The sequence below is a fragment of the Anomalospiza imberbis genome, chromosome 12, assembly GCF_031753505.1.
Source record: "Anomalospiza imberbis isolate Cuckoo-Finch-1a 21T00152 chromosome 12, ASM3175350v1, whole genome shotgun sequence".
NCBI lineage: Eukaryota > Metazoa > Chordata > Aves > Passeriformes > Viduidae > Anomalospiza > Anomalospiza imberbis.
The window spans coordinates 9308004-9323822 of record NC_089692.1 but is presented as its reverse complement, the minus strand read 5'-3'; the positions used below and the strand labels follow the sequence as shown (position 1 = coordinate 9323822).

At 45.3% G+C, this 15819-nt stretch overlaps 1 protein-coding gene and 1 long non-coding RNA gene across 8 annotated transcripts in view; one reads left to right on the top strand and one right to left on the bottom strand.

Annotated features, from left to right (window-relative positions):
• Positions 1–2357: 2357 nt before the first annotated feature.
• The window catches only part of SALL1 (spalt like transcription factor 1), a 24894-nt gene continuing 11432 nt past the window's right edge, over positions 2358–15819 (top strand). The window contains exons 1-3 of one of the 7 annotated variants that reach the window (XM_068202689.1): positions 2358–2624; positions 3207–3357; positions 11473–11565. In XM_068202689.1, the coding sequence (XP_068058790.1) occupies positions 11490–11565 (76 nt within the window). In that variant the 5' untranslated portion in view covers positions 2358–2624; positions 3207–3357; positions 11473–11489. Of the gene's footprint in view, positions 2625–3206; positions 3358–8712; positions 8849–10463; positions 10517–11033; positions 11566–13609; positions 13719–15819 lie in introns of those variants that run through there. The other 6 variants (XM_068202691.1, XM_068202690.1, XM_068202688.1 and 3 more) reach the window with 6 other exon arrangements.
• On the bottom strand, positions 8842–12366 carry LOC137481166 (uncharacterized). The gene is made up of 2 exons (XR_011003362.1): positions 11631–12366; positions 8842–9312 (listed from the first exon to the last, which is right to left on the bottom strand). It is a non-coding gene; the product is annotated as an uncharacterized lncRNA (long non-coding RNA).

The following is a 15819-nucleotide window of genomic DNA, read 5'->3' as shown; positions in this document are numbered from 1 at the left end:
GTGACTTGAAGCTAGAGACAGAGAAATGGATTACATTATATATTTTCTACACAGGCTGAGGGATTAATTTAAATGATTCCCCTAAATCAAAATAACTAGACTTTTTGGCAGCCTTTGAAGTTTAATGAATGTTTATTCTTGCCATCAAGTGTAGGTTTTGGGACACCCTGCAGGACCTCTTAAATAAGATATCTAAAGCTATTTATATAAAATAAGCCAGCCTAAGGTGTTTTTATTGATGTTATGAAGAAAATGCAAGAATTTAAAAGTCGTGAATATTTTGGTTTAAAAATTTTAGGTTAAAGATAGAGAATTGTTCCCACTGTGCTGTCAATGTCTATAGCTTAGGGTTAAACATTAACTACAATTCTGAGGATTTCAAAAGTAGGCATGATATAGAACAGGTCTGTTCTGTAGTTGTGTGCTCTCCTAAGTCTGGTTTCCACTCTTTTAGGGACACAGAAAAGCTGCTGTTCCCTTATCTTTCACAATACATTTGGCATTCCTTTCAAATGTCTCTTATCAAAGTTGACAACAAGTACCTATTACTTACAGACATTTCAATGTGGGTTTTCTGTAGAAGAAAATTAAATCAGGTCATGAGATGTAATAAACCAGACATAGGATTTCCAAATACATTCTATTTCTTTTATGGTTAATACTTTTTGAAGTGTACTACTGAAAAGCTGCATAAATGTAAAACCTGGTTTGCCTCTGATGACTGTGATTGATTAAAACAGTAGGTAATGTTCTTGGAGATATATTAGCTTCTGATAACTCAGCCATACAGACATTCTCTGATTTTTTTTTTTTCTGGAGGGCCATTTTCACATGTACAAAAAACCCTTGAAAACTAGATATTTTTTATATCTAAAATTCACAGCATGTCTTGCTGTTAAATTGCCACCTTAGAGGCCTTTTTTAAATTTCATTGAAAATGCATATTAAATCAAAGTGATAGACACATGTAATGTAAAATGTCTGTCAACAATTAGAATCCCATTTGGAAGTTTGTAAAGCATAACAATTTAAAATGAATTTAAATTGAGAAGGAAAGTTTTTAGATTGAGAAGTAAAGTTTTAGCCTGCAGTATTGCAATTTTGTTCAGAACAAATCCAGAATTTTTTGCTCTTTTCTGAGCGAAAGAGAAATAAAAGAGCCAGGGCTTCTAATGTCATTAGTTCACTATCATGTGTCAATCAAGCAATTTCATTCTTTCAGCAATAAAACCCAAATTATATTGATTATTTGATTTTGAAAGGTATAATAAAGCATCAAGAATGTGAATAATATAGTTCCATGTAAAATCATGTTGCCCTGTCATGGAATCATAGAATGGCCTGGAGAGACCTCAAAAGAGCATTTGATCCAACCTTCCATTTTCCAGGAACCTAGAACATATTGCAACTGAGCCACTTGATGAATTTGTGCTCTATGCATTGAAAAGTGCTACTGGTTTTATTTGGATAGACTAAATCCCTACCCAGCAACACCACATGGCTTGAAAAAGATGTTTCTAGGGAAACTTTACAAAATATCCTTTGTATTCTTCTAAGATTTTACAAGCTTTACACACAAACCCCCTGATCCTGAAACCATGGGATCCAGAGGCAAAACAGAGCAGGGACACACACTGAGGCCAAGTGCCTCCAAGGCAGTTTTGGCCCTTGACTGTGTGGCCACACCACCGAGGACTTGCCTACCTAAATGGGGGCTGGGATTGGCGGTTACAAGGGTACAAAGTTTGGGATGACAACTGGTTTTTTCAAAAATCTTGAACCTAACAAAATCTGGGGTTAAATTAGGCTTTATGGCTAATATTTATTGAATACTATGTAAACATCTACAACATGCTTTACTATAAAATGAAAATATTTCCAATTAAGTTCAAATTTTGTAGCTTTTTTTCCCAGTTTTACAACATGCACATTTCCAAGCAGTATCCAACAATGTCAGCTTTCTACACTGGAATTAATATAATCTTGTAGATATGTGCCAACGCTTCAGGTGCAGAATTTTGTATTCTCTGTGATGGTATATAACTCCTTAAAAGCAGATATGCTTCCAGGACAGATATATTTTGTGTAATTTGACCAGATTAAATTCTGGCTTCTAGAATCCTGGTTTTTAGACATTCCATTTATCACTTTGCTTGATTTTATGAGAATGACAATAAGAAAGCAGAATAATAAGAAATGCAAAGCATATTCTACAGTTAATTTGCAGAATAATAAGAAATGCAAAGCATATTCTACAGTTAATTTCTGAACAGGGAGTCAATCCCTTGAGAACTTTACATAGTATGTTACTGGTTACAATTATTGCAAAAATTATAGCATAACATCACAAAAAATTGATGCAAATTACCAGTAGCAGTTTTTGTCTTTGGTTTTTTAGTGGTTTTATTGTCTTTGAGTAATCCCCTCGAAGAGCCAAGATTACCTGTGATTAGCAGATTTGAACAGGTGGTTTAAAGGGCTGTACTCCTAAAGTGTCACAGTAGTTTTGCTTTGAGAAGCAGTGAGTGCTTTCCCAGTCAGCAGCAAGCAGTTCCTGCAGGCTCCCCTGAATGTGGCAACCAGCACCCGTTATGGATTGTGTTGCTCTAGGCAAAACATTAAAGGTAGGCCCCTCACAAGGCACAGTCTCTAGCGCAAGAAAGTGTTACTGAACACTCTGCAGCCCTGGGCAGCTGCTGCTCTGGGGGCTGGTGGTGGCAGCACTGGCTGGGGATGCAGATGTACCTGTCTCTCCCCCATTAGGCTCACATCCATCTTGCTTTTTACCTTTATTAAGGTAAAAGGGTTTAATTATTGCTTCTGCTCAGTGTGAGCATCGCTGGACATGGGCAGGTCTTGTCCCACTGTAGAGCAATCTGTCAGCAGTGGGGCAAAGGAGTAGCAGGGTCTGGCAGCCCTTTGAGAACAGCACTGCCTGAAACTGAATTTGGCTATTTGAAAATTGTAGGAGTGAAACAAAGAGTAAGTGAATGATCCTGCTTGCACAGAGTGAGTACAGCAATGTTATTGTGTTGTGAGATTATATGTACAGTGTTGGAGAGGACAGTACTGAAGCTGGAGGAGGGAATGGACCATATTTATCCTTTCTTTAATTCCACTTAATTCAATACATTTAGCATTTGGCTCTATGTTTCCATTAAACTGTTATTCTTATGTATTATGGTATTGCTTGTGTTTTTGCGCAGCATGAAAATGGAAGCTGCTTCAACTGCACAAGAAGCCAGGCTGAGTAAACTTGAGAGACAGAACAAGTGACTTCAAACCTTAAAATATATGGGAGTGCAAAGGTGTGTGACTGTCAACTAAACATGTTAACAAGAGAGTTCTCACTAAGAGGTATGGGATTTACGTGCCATCATTGTCACTGGTGCCTTCTCTAAGTCTTTTCTCTCTCTACAGATGTTTATGCTCCTCTGCAGTTAGTAATGGCCCTGATCTGGCACAGTCACACAAATACAGCTCCTCTTGGAAATCAGTTTGTATAGACTGGGGGCTTAGACGCATATTTTATTTGCAAACAGCTGGAACAGCTTAAGAAGTTACTGTACCACGCATTGTTGCCCCATGCAGGAGATTTCCATGTCATGCAGACGTTTGTGCCAATGCCAGAGCAGCACAGCCTGGTGGGACAGGGCCATCCAGGCATGGGGCAGGGAGGAACCGTGGTCAGGAACAGGTCTGATCACCACAGCTAGTCCCTGCTCCAAATTCACTCATGTGCAGGTCTAGACTGAAACACTGCTCATGCTGTGCTGTCAATGCTCTGCTTCCTGCACAAGGATGAGTGACATTGATGATGTTTAGGATTCGGCTCTTACATTGCAAGCTTCTGGGGAAAAGAAAAGTGTCTTTTCATGGTCTCAGAAGTGAGTAAATGATGTATCCTTCTTTACAAATAGAAGTAGAATAAACACTGCTGTTTGGTGTAATTCCTAAATGTGCCATGTTGTCTTATATTCAAGTACAATTCTCCCTCCTTTTTTTGCCCGTTGCAGTACATGACGAGCAGTTGAATTGCTGAACCATTACAGACTGGGGCTACATTTGTCTTTGCACGTATGATTTTAGCACCACATAGCTTTAGTATTATCTAAAACCTACTCAAGCTTTAAATTCTCATTCAGGTAGTACTTCTAGGGTGTCAGTGGCTAGGAGCAAGCTCAGATGAGCTTAATGATTGTGTACAGTCCTGGGGAGAGCCAGCTAGTCTGCAGAAAGCTGCTTAAGGATGTAAATAGACATGTTCTGCGGCCCTGGACACTGCATTTGAGAGGGAATTTGAAGTTCTGTGAAGAAGGACTGAAACACAGAATACGTAACTCAGGGTGAGATTCAAGACATGGCTTGTACAGCAGGATGAAAGTCCAGGCTTACTATATAAAGCATATGAAGGATGGAAACAATTTTTCTAACCCCAAATCTGGTTTCTGGATTTCTGAGGAAGGGTCTTTTAAGTCTCTTTGTGAGGATTGCTTTTTGAATCCTGTTACTTGAGCTTTTCTTACGTAAGGAAGGAAACTGTGAGTCTCATTTTCTGGGTGATAACTGTGTGATCTTGGGTTTATGAAGCAGTACTTTTCAAGGCTGTTTCTGGGTCACTGATGTAGTATCTGCTGATAGTTCAGTAGAGCTGGCTGGCAGCTCAGTGCTCAACTCTTTCTTTTCTTCTGAGGAATTTTTCTAAGAAATCAGAAACTCCTGGAGTTATCTTTTGAGGTAGGTAATGGCTGTTGTTGCCATCTGAACATTATATGATCATTTATAGGAAGAAAACTGCAAAAATGTGGCTGGGGATCACATTGCTCCATGAGGAAATGGGCTCCCCACAGGACCCAGATAGTGCATGTGCAGGTCTGTGAGCAAACATATTTGTACTCAGAGAGCTGTGTTCTACATAGCACCATTGCAGACCAGTTCTCCTAACAGGCTGGCTCAAACTGGGGGCAAAAGGTGGATGGGGAGGATTCTGCTTAGCTCAGGCATGGAAAGCAGAACATTATTCATGAGGCATTTACTTTATTGCAACTAGCTGCTGCCAGGCCAGCTCCTTGTGTTGATGCAGAGAGCACAACAATTTTCACGTTGTAAACACCATGCATTAATCAGGGCATCTCAATATTATGCAAACAAAATGTATGTACTTACAAATACTTCCACTGTATTCAAATCAAAAATATGTCATGAAAAGGAGAGCGGTTGTCAGGTTCATTTCATTAGGCAAGAAATTCGGGACTCTACAGGCAACACTTCCCCTGAGGTTTGAAGCATGTTTAGTCTTTAATCACTACATATTCTCCAGTTTAAAATGAAACATTAAAATGTAAATAAACACGTGTACTTTTTAACTCTGATTTGAAGTGCAAATCTTTTCGTGACAACAGGTCTTACTTCATTAGATGACTACCCTGTAGAAATCTTCTCTAAGTTCTATTTCAGATAAAATATTCCTGTAAAATTTTGTCCTCGTGTTTATATTTTGACAGAGTACAGAATTTTTGTGTAATTTTAATTTAAAGGTAAGCAGATCCTAAGGGAACATCTTGTTAAGAACATATGTATTTCCCTAAATATCCTGGAAAATACATCCCTTGGTCCTGCTCCTTAATTTGTTTTTAAATTACTCCCATTTCCATATTTTATACTATTTTAAGTAGTACTTTGATAAAGAAATTATAACTATAATATTTTATTAAAAATTGACACTAAGGCTCCCATTAATAGATATACAGATGAACAGTGACAGAAACTGTGAAGTTTTCCTACTGCATAAAGGCACTTTCCATAAAACAAGATGTGTGGAGGAATTGTTGGCTGATATTGCAGGTTACATCTCATCTGATATCAGATGTAATTATTCATGACTCTTCTTTTGTCATGTACAGAATTCATATTTCATTGTCTTTTTTTTCCCTTGTCCTATCCAGAGTTTTTCCTATGCTGAGACATTACAATATGTATTTGAAAAATGTCTTTGTAGCTCAGAATGGATTTTTTTTTTTTAATCTACAGCTGGAGAAATCTCTGTCACTTCATTTCTAAACTTCTGGTTTTCTGATGGAGCCACATGGTGGCTTTATATGGCTGCGATACACTAGGATATTAAAACAAAAATTAAACCGGGACGCAAAGGCATGTGGCTTGCAGAGAAAACTTCCCCTGTGGCATCAAATAAAAATCTTGGTTCTCTATAGAACTTATAGATTCACTCTGTCTGATGACCGCTGTGTAACAAATCACTGACCTTAGCAGCCTACCTGAAATACCCTCTAATTTATTTTTTAACCCCCAAAAAAGGCTTATAAAGAATAGAGTGATACCTTGGGATCGATAATAAGGTTGTAATCAAGAATCAAGATACTTTCTCAACTATAAGGTATTTAATTTAAAAAAGTTATTTTTTTTAGCACAGGAAATAAGATATTCTGATATATATGTATAATGATATCAGAGGAAATAATGATAGACTTGAGGGTGTGAAAGTATTTGTAATTACTAGCACTCTCTAGTCCTGTAAAAGTGCATGGAAATCTTTTGCAGTGTTGCATATTTATCTTTCTGTTTGTTGTTTTCCTGCCTTGTGGACTGTACATACAAAAGAATTGCCCATACACTGATGCACGAGAGATTTTTTTTACTCCTTGTTTTTTAACATTCTTGCCCGAGTGAGAGAATTTTCCATCCAGCTTGTTTACTTCATGATTTACGTCTAAATTGACAGAGTCCTTCGGAGGCATTCGTGTTAAATTTGAAACAAACATATTTAATGCTCGCGTTGTAATAAAACAGCTAAAAGAGCAGATTAAAAAGATATGCACAGAGGGGTCTGATTGATTGAGGGATTGATTTTACTACTTTTCCCGTAGGTGGGTAGTGATGGCTGTAAATCTCCTGATAATCATTTCAGAAGCACCTTCATCAATAAACTCAAAAGGGACAGCTAGGTGTAAAAATTTGCCAGCCATCAGGTCAAACAAAAGGCAGCAAAAGTGTAAAGAAAGAATTGAATTGAATAATCCCACCTTGGCTGGTTATGGCATTAGTCATTTTTATCTCGGGGGTGGAGGAGTCCTCATCACTGAGATTCTCTGGGATTTAGGGGAGAAAAAGGGAGAGATTCTTTCCCTCTAATTTTTTTTCCTTTGACTAAACCCGTATTGCTTACGATTCAATTATGCGGGTAAAAGCTTATGTTTGTGAGCAATGATCAATTATTAGTTGTCAGTAATAATGGCGAGGGATTCAATTCTGGTGCCCCCTCCTCTTCTTTTTTTTTTCTTTTTTTCCCTTTTTTTCTCTTTCTTCCCCCTGGAGAATCACTATTAGAATTTTTTTTTAATTAAAAAAAAAAAAAAAAAAAAAAAGGCAGAAGAAAGCAAAGAAGGGGGAAGCTGACAGCATGCCCACAAAAGCAGTCGCACCTAAACCCACACAGTCACAGGGTTTGCAGTGTCCATGGTGAATAGCGTGATCCGGGCTATTGATAATGAAACAATTCCGGAGAGCTGGTGCTCGCTGCCCCGGGGTAGCTGCGCCCCAGGACTGTCTCAAAAGTTTATTATACATCGGAGCATAAAGCCAAGTTCCCAGCTGACTGCAGCATCTGGAAGCCCCTAATTACCCACATTTCTAAAATATATGTAACCTGTGTTAGCTGACAAACGGCGAACTTGCGAGGTCAGCTGGAGCGCCGTTCGGAACTCCAGCGAAGTGTGGCTTTTTCAGTTAAAATAGAGGCAAACAGAGAACATAGAAAACGGAGGAGGAAGAGAAGGAAGGGGAAAAGCTCCATAAATAGAAGCCCAAGCACCCTGCTAAGCGGGAAGCGGGTATTTTGGCAGGGTGAACGTGCGAGCGCAGCGGGGCAGCGCTTTGCCGTGCGGGGCAGCGCTTTGCCGTGCGGGGCAGCGGGGCCGGCGCGGAGCCGCAGGTTGGGCTGCCCCGACCCTCGGCTGCCGCCGCCGCGGAGCCGCGCCCGCCCCGCGCCGCCCGGCCCGAGGGGCTCGGGGGTCATGGCCGCAAAACGTGAAATCAATTGGATTTCCTCCCCCCCACCCGCACCCCTCGATAGTTATTGAAGATGTTTTGTAACTACGAGGGGATCGTGCAGCTTCTAACTCCGTCGTGCAAAGGGTGTTGTGTCTGTTCGCAAACCTGAATAACAATAATCCAGTCTAGTGTGATGCATCTCATTGGAATCGTCTCTCAGCAGAATGAACTGCAAATTATCCCCTGTTTACCATCTCCCTTCAGTGCTCATCTCAATGAACTGGAGATCGATCCCCACCACGGGTGTCTTGCAGCCAGGCTGATTTGCATTGAAGCACATTAGAAAGCCTCCCACCTCCATTAAAAAGAATAATCCGAGAAGGGAAAAAAATCTCCAAGGTGTGGCGGGGAGGGAAAAATATGTCACTGTCATTCGGAGAGTCGAGAGGGAAAACCCGGGATCAGAGTATTTACGCTTGTGAACTCTCACAACTTCTGTTAGAGACAATGACGTTTAATTGATGTATTGCTATCAACAACAATAAAGACCGATTTTTCTCTAGCCCTGGCACTGCTGCTCTGCCCCCACCCATTCCCCACCCCTCCCGGCCCCCAGCGAAGGAGAGGAAAACAAACAATAAATAATCAATCGGTCTTGGATGAAATACCAGGCGCCGCTTTAACACTAGCGAGAAGAGAAACGAAAAAAAAAAAGTTGTAAAACTTAATTTCTCCAAATTAATTTCTTTTTCTTTAAGCCACTCTTTTTCGTCTTGTTGTTGCTGTTGTTGCTTTTTTAATTACCTGTCCACGGCCGCCTTTTTCCAGCCACGAAGCAAAGGTACTGCACATCTGGGGAAATTTGTCTCAAGCTTAATCGGCAAAAGTATAATGAAATTGTGAACGCGAATAATTTTGGGAGATCGTCTAGCTTAGAAACCGTAGGAAGCTAGTGGAGTGATTGATACAGTTAGAAATACAGGCATACATGTGCAAATAGATCCGCGTGGGTATTTTGTGTGCATCTACGTGTGGCTAGCAGTGAGTGAGGAGTGCGTTTCTCTGCGTTCAGGTTCGGTTTCTTTCCCACTGTCTCAGGGTACGGAGGGTGACAGCCTGCGCTGAGTGTATCCATCTCTGCCGAAACATCTCTTTAAATATTCAGTGAAAAATAATGTCATGTGAAGTACCACCTATAGCAACATTATTATCTTCATTCTTCAACATCATCCCCGCTGATAGCTTCGTTTGTCTTTTTCTCAAAATCTACTGTACCGAATGCTGCGGGGAGGGAGGGGGCTCGCCCTGTGCAGAAATGAAAAGAAGCGTCAATGACCACTTTGCAACGCTGACTAAATACTGGAGTGGCACCTGGGAGGATTTTTCGGTTCGTATGCATTTGTTTGGTTGGGTTTTGCGACTGTTTTTCTTCCCCCCACCCTTATTGATAAACGTTTTACAATCTCTTTCGTTTAATAATGAGAAGAAAACGCCAGTAAGCCGGTTCCTCGAATGGGAAGATTTGTCCCTCTCTCCTTTCTCCTCTCGCTCTCTCTAGGCTTTACCGGCTCATTTGAAATTGAAATGAGTTGGATCTGATCAGCCTCTTGCTTTTACAGAGAGTTTGTTAATATTAATACGGGAAAAAGGAGTAGCTTCTATAGAAGAGTAAATAATCCAGCGGGGGGAGTGGGAGGAGGGAGCACTAGATGGGTCAGGGTGGAGGGAAAGAAACGCCCGTGCTCCAGCTTCTGCCGGTTCAGCTTATTTTACAAAGTAACTTTCCGTGCCCGCAGCAGCGTGACGCGCTGAGGGGCGCGGAGAGCGGAGCTCAGGGGGACACCCACCATTTACCCACAGTACGTGTATCGCTGGATATACGACATATTAAAAAGAGCCTCGTTTGTAGCCTCTGTGCAACTATACTTTTTATTTCAAGATCGTGACATTTGTTTGGGAGAGGTTCCTGCTCGGAAGTAACACATGGGCGTAAGAGTTTGGCGCGCGATGCGTCCCGCGGCAGGAGCGCGGTGCCCGCAGGGTCCCGGCGCCGGGAGCGCTGGGGACCGGGCACAAGGAGCGGCCGCGGGGAGCGCAGGGGGCCCGGGACGGCCCCTCCGCGCCACACTCAGCCCAGCCCGGCCGGCTCCGCCTGCGCGCACGGCCGGCCCCGGCGTCCGCACGGCTCCGCGGGCCGGGCCGGGCCGTTCCGCTCCGCGCTCGGCGCGGCCGGGGGCGCCTCCGGCGGGCCGATGCGCGTCTCTCCCACGTCCAGGAGGGAACAAAAGTCAGGGGCGAGCCGGAGGAGGGAGGGGGTCGGGGGAGCGGAGCGGGGCCGCGGAGCGGGACGCGCCGCGCGCCCCCGGCCGCGGCCCCGCCGCCGTTCGCAACGGGCTCCCGGGGCGGACTGACGGCGAGTGCAGCCAACCCGCGCGGCGCGGGGGCGGAGCGGCCGCCTGGTCCGCCCGCCGCTCCCAGCGGCGCCCTAATTGTCCTGGGAATGTGTGAGGTAAAAAACAAACCCTTCCTATTTTCAGCACCCCTCGGGCCGTGATATATGGAAAGAGAAGTGCTGGGGGGGGTGGGGGGGGTTTGAGTGGTGGGAGAGAGATCTTGGAGAGGGCGAAATGGATCTTTATTTGTAAATGCGGAGACAAGAGGAAGGGAAAAAAAAAATACCAAAACCAAGAGGAAAAAAAAAAAAAAAAACACCAGAAACTTTTTTTGCAGCAGCGGGACGGAGCGAGCGTTAGCGCGGCGGCGGCCGGAGCGGGGCCGGACTCTCCCCGCGCAGGCACTTGCCGGGTGCGGGGCCGACCCTCCGGGGCCGCTGCTCCCTGCCGGCTGCCCCAGCCGCGCGTCCTGCCCGGATCGGTTATTGGTCACTCTGCCCTCCCTCCACCGGTTCGGACTGAGGGCGAGGTGGGGGGAGTTAAAAAAAAAAAAAAAAAAAAAAAAAGAAAGAAAAAAAAAAAAAAGAAAAGAAAGTAAAAGAAAAGTGAAACGCAGGGCAAAACTGTGGGAAGGAGGGAGGGAGGCGCGGGGAGCCCGTCGGGGCTGGAGGAAGGGGCGAAGGGAGACACATTCCTATAGTAACCGGGATGGCGCGATGCAGCTCCAGCTGGTTGCTAAGAGGGTTAAACTGTATCCAAACAGCTTTGGGGAAATCCAGCCCCTTCTCCTGCCACATGGATCGACTCATTGGGTGGGAGCGGCGGAGAGACAAGGGTCTCCAGCAAATCAGCGCCTAATTGATTAAGGCGAGCTGGTTTGAATAGAGCTGGCCATGTGCCAATCGCCTTTCAAAGAGCCCCTCTATGATTAATCGCAATGCATTATTGATAATCATAATTATAGCAGGACACATGCGCGGTGCGCGGAGGATCGGGGAGGCTGGGGGGGGGGAGGCTCGATTTCCGTAATTTTGAGAAGATTTTTTTTTAGTAATTTTTTATTCTGCCCCAGCTGATGTTTGAGCCAGCATGTCGCGGAGGAAGCAGGCGAAGCCTCAGCATTTCCAATCCGATCCCGATCTGGCCTTGTTATCCCAGCGAAATGGTGAGTTCTTCTCCTCTCCCTCGCACACATTTTAACACAAACACACACAAAATAGATGAACTTACCTTGTGGGGAGTCGGAACCGCGCCGGGCACTGGTGCGGGACAACAAGATCTCCCGGAGTTATATGCGGGGGGGAGGGGGGTCCTTCTGAGGTTTTGATCCAAGTTCTTGGGTTTTATCTTATTTTTTTTAACTCAGCGTTTTGTTTCGTCTGTTTCTTAACGAAACTCCAAACTCTTTCCGTTTTTTGATGTTTTCCCTCCGCCCTCTCCCAGCGGGGCGGTCTGGCATCCTGAGCCCGCGGGAGATGGATCCGCGCCCCCCGCACGGAGTCTCTCTCCGCGCCCCGCGGAGCTGGGAAACAAAGTGGGGCTGCGGTGGGGCGGCTGATCCCGTAGCCCCGCGGGACGGATGCCCCGTCCGGCCACACACGCTGCCCGCGCCGTCCCCCCGAAAGGGCCGGAAAATCCCCCCCGGGCACCCACTTTCTCGCCCGCCTCCCCCACCCCCCCGCGGACCCCAGCGCTCCCGCACCCCCCGCTCCCCTGCAGTCCCGCCGGGCGGAGGACGCTGCCCCGCCGCCCCGCAGCCCCGGCCTCCGGCTGCACCAAAGGCTTCCTGGAGGCGGAAAAGTTGCCGCCGCCGGGCCGGGCCGGGCCGGGCCGCGGGGGGATCGCCCCGTCCCGGGAGCTGCTGCCGCCGCCGCGCCGGGCTCCGCGCAGCCGCCGCGCTCAGAGGGGACTCGGCGGCCGCAGCGCAGAGGCTCCGGGCGGCGGGAAGCCGATTTGTTTTTCCTAAGGTTGTGTTTTTTGGTGGGTTTTTTTTTTTTTGTTGTTTTTTTTTTTTTTTTTTCCCCTTTTTTTCTTTTTTACCCTGCGTCTCCCGCTTCCCTCCAAGCCGGTAAGCGAGGGATAAACGCTGGCTTTGTGTCCGCCAGGATTTGCAGAGGGAGCGTGTGAAGTATCTTTTTTATTTTTTTTTTCTTACTCCCTTTTTCCCTCCCCTCCGGAACAGGGGGATTTCGTAGGAGTTCGGCACAGCCCGGCGGGGGGACGTGCCTCCGCCCGTACCTGTGCTGGGACGCGGGGCGACAAGTGGTCGACTCGAGGCGCGGCCGGGCGGCCCGGGGCAGCGTCCTCCCTGCCCCTGCCAGCGCAGGCTCCGGCCCCCCGGCGGCCATGAGGAGGGCGAGGGCCGAGGGGCCGCGGGGGGACCCGCCGGCCGCGGGTGCGGAGGGCGCCGCGGCGCAGAAGCGCTTCAGGCGGGCAGGTAAGGGAGGACCGGGCGCGGCGGAGCCCCTGCGCCTCCCGGCCCGGCCCCGCCGCTCGGAAGCACCGGGCGCTTCCCGCGGCAACTTCTCGGGGAAGCGGCGGCGCGGGTCCCTCCGCTGCCGCGGCCGCTCCGCGCCCGGCGGTGCCGGCAGCCGCCGTGCCTGCGCCTCTCGGCCGCGCCGGGGCACCGCCGGGGACAGGGTCCCGGGCTCCACGCGTGGAAACGCGGCGGAAAGTTTGAGGGATGTTGTGCTTCGCTGGGAGCATTTACCCGGCTTCCGAAATCCCCTGAATGCCCTTCTCGTACACCAGCAAATAGATCAGCACTGGCTCCGCGGAGCTCTGCGAAACATTTCTTAAAAGTCATTTGGGTCCTGAGAGTCGATTTGGGGTTTTTAACTGAGTTTTGTGAGCTTTGAATGAACTCGAGTTTTACAGATTCCTCAGCATTATCCCCTTTCTCATCTCAGTAAACGTATTTATTTTTCTTAGGATATTATTCCCACTTCCGCTCGAAGTTTGTAGTAGGAGTTGGAGAAGCGTTAGTTTTTAGTTGTCTTTCATCGGCCTCCTGTGAAAGAATTTGGAACTTTTTTAAGTGAGCAGGGAAAAGAAAAGCAGAGAGGGATTTTTTTTACATCTTCACTTCGTATATGATTGCATCTTTTGACATTTGCTATCTTTTTTTGTTTGTTTTTAGTAGGTGGAACAGGTCAAAAACACTTCAAAATATCTTTTTTTTTAAAGTAGCCGTTTTCTTCTGTTTCTAGTCTTTTGATCTGATTTTGCACATCGTTTTCAAATGAAGTACAGTGGGAGTGTGAGAAAGGAATGTTAACTGAGCAGCTTTCCTGCCTGTTGCTAAAGGATGTCCTTGAAGTAAGTTGGATCTTGCCTGAAATGATGGCATGGAAGTGAAGCTTTTGTTTAGTTTGGGTTGCTGTCGTAAGTTAAAGAAGAGAATGACCAATTTTATTATAAAACTATCGACCAGTTTCCTAGGAAAAGCAGTGTGCTCTACTATAAAATCTGTAGGAGCCACCCCTTTCCCTTCTCTAGTCCCGGAGCCGGGCTGTGGCTGGTTTACATGGCTGGACGCTAAGTTTTGAGTCAGTTGCCCAGAAGGTGTGCTTTGTGATGGTGCTTCAGGGTTCAGAACGCTGCAGAAGCAGAAACATTAGCATAGAGCTGCCCCCACCTTTCTGGGGTCCCCGGCCCTGGCAGCAGCTTCTCACTTGAGCAAGACCGGGTGGGAGAGCTACGGCGGGGACGAGTTTGCGTTATGTGCCTGTGAAATTGCAAAACAGAACTTGGAAATTCCGGGCGCTTCTTTCTTCTCCTTTCACGCTGTGAGTTCAGGTTTGCTAATCCATGTCCGGCTTGCCCAGGGTGCAGGCGAGGGGAGCATCGCTGCCTCTGCAGACACTTGCAGTAAGGTACTGCTGGGCAGAATTTTGAGCAAATCCATAGAGTGGCTCCGTGAAAATTTCTTGCATCTGATTTGAATTCCGGTTTGTTAAAACTTTCTGCTATAGTTTCATACCTAAAGATCAATAGGGAAAAAAGTTCCTCACACTGCATCAGCATGTTTTGGTCTGGCCTTTTTTTTTTTTTTTTTCCTTATCTCACTTTTTTTTTTTTTTTTAAGTTCAAAGCTCATGAGTTCACTCCCACCAGGAAGACTTTCCACTTTAAAATATGTTTCTAGTGCAATCAATGGATAAGTACGTTTACCCTTGTAAAATCCTCTGTATGTGCACATTTGATAAAGTTCGCATTGGAGTAAGCAGAGCACCTCTCAAATTAATAGCAGAAATTACTTACAGCATAAATTATATTCAACAAGTAACTAATTACTGGTAGGAAGTGGGTAAGAGATCGTGGGATTATTTCCTTTTGTTAATAACTGCATCCACTTTCATAACATTTAAGATTTTTTTTTTTACGGTTTCTTGGAATTACATTCCGAGTTGTAAAAGAACATTTTTGGGGTGCAATGTTCCAAGGCAAAAGTTATATTGGAGAAATAAACCGTCTAGACTTTAACAAAGAGAAAATATTTACTGCACTTTCCTTTAAAGGCTCATCAAAACCAGTGCCTTTTCATGTCAATAATGGATTTTGGTGAATTCCTGCAGAAGCATTATGATCATCCACATAATTGTTACTGGGCCCATGAAATAAAAGAAATTATGATTGCTTTCCTCAGTGGGATCTGGAGGACAGGATGCTTAGGAGACAGAACTGCACAGTTAGGCTGCTTTTAGTTCATTACATAATTAGGCCTTTTTGTGAGGTAGCTGCAGTCTGTTGGTTCAGGATACAGACACTTGGTTTTTTTTCCAAAGGTGAGCCCAGGGTGTAGAGGGCCTTGTGAAATATCACTTATGCAGATGCAATTCAGAAATAATTACTGAAACCCATATGGTGGAAGTTGTCTAAACCCTGTGTTAGTTCAGACCCGTTGTGTGTGTGTTTCCCCTACATAACCCCAATCTTTGTCTTGCTGCAAAATATTTATGTTTTAGTTTGTACCTTATTTATCTTTTTGATGCTAAGTAGCATCTGGCTCCCTGAGGACAAGCCCTCCTGTATGTTTAGCTGTACCAGTGCTTATTGCATAACTGGCTTTTAACCATATTCATGCTTTAATTGTGAAAACATGAATCTTTATTGAAATGACCTGACATGACTCAGAAAACACAATTATGATTCTTGAAACGGTTTGTAAAAAACAAAAGGGGCAGCTCCTGCTAAAGGCGCCCTGAAGAATCTGTGTTGTGTGTGTTTTCCACACTTGAAGGTACATCACACCTTTGTGCTTCCAGTCTTGAAAAACTGAAAGCTGAAACGTGTGAGTGAAATTGTTGCTTCGTGTCTGTATGGCTGGTGCTAGGAAAAAAAAAAAAAAAAAAAAAAAAAAAGAAGTGTTCAGCTGTTTTAACCTTTGCTAGCCTCCTTCCATCCAAAGGTGACAGGG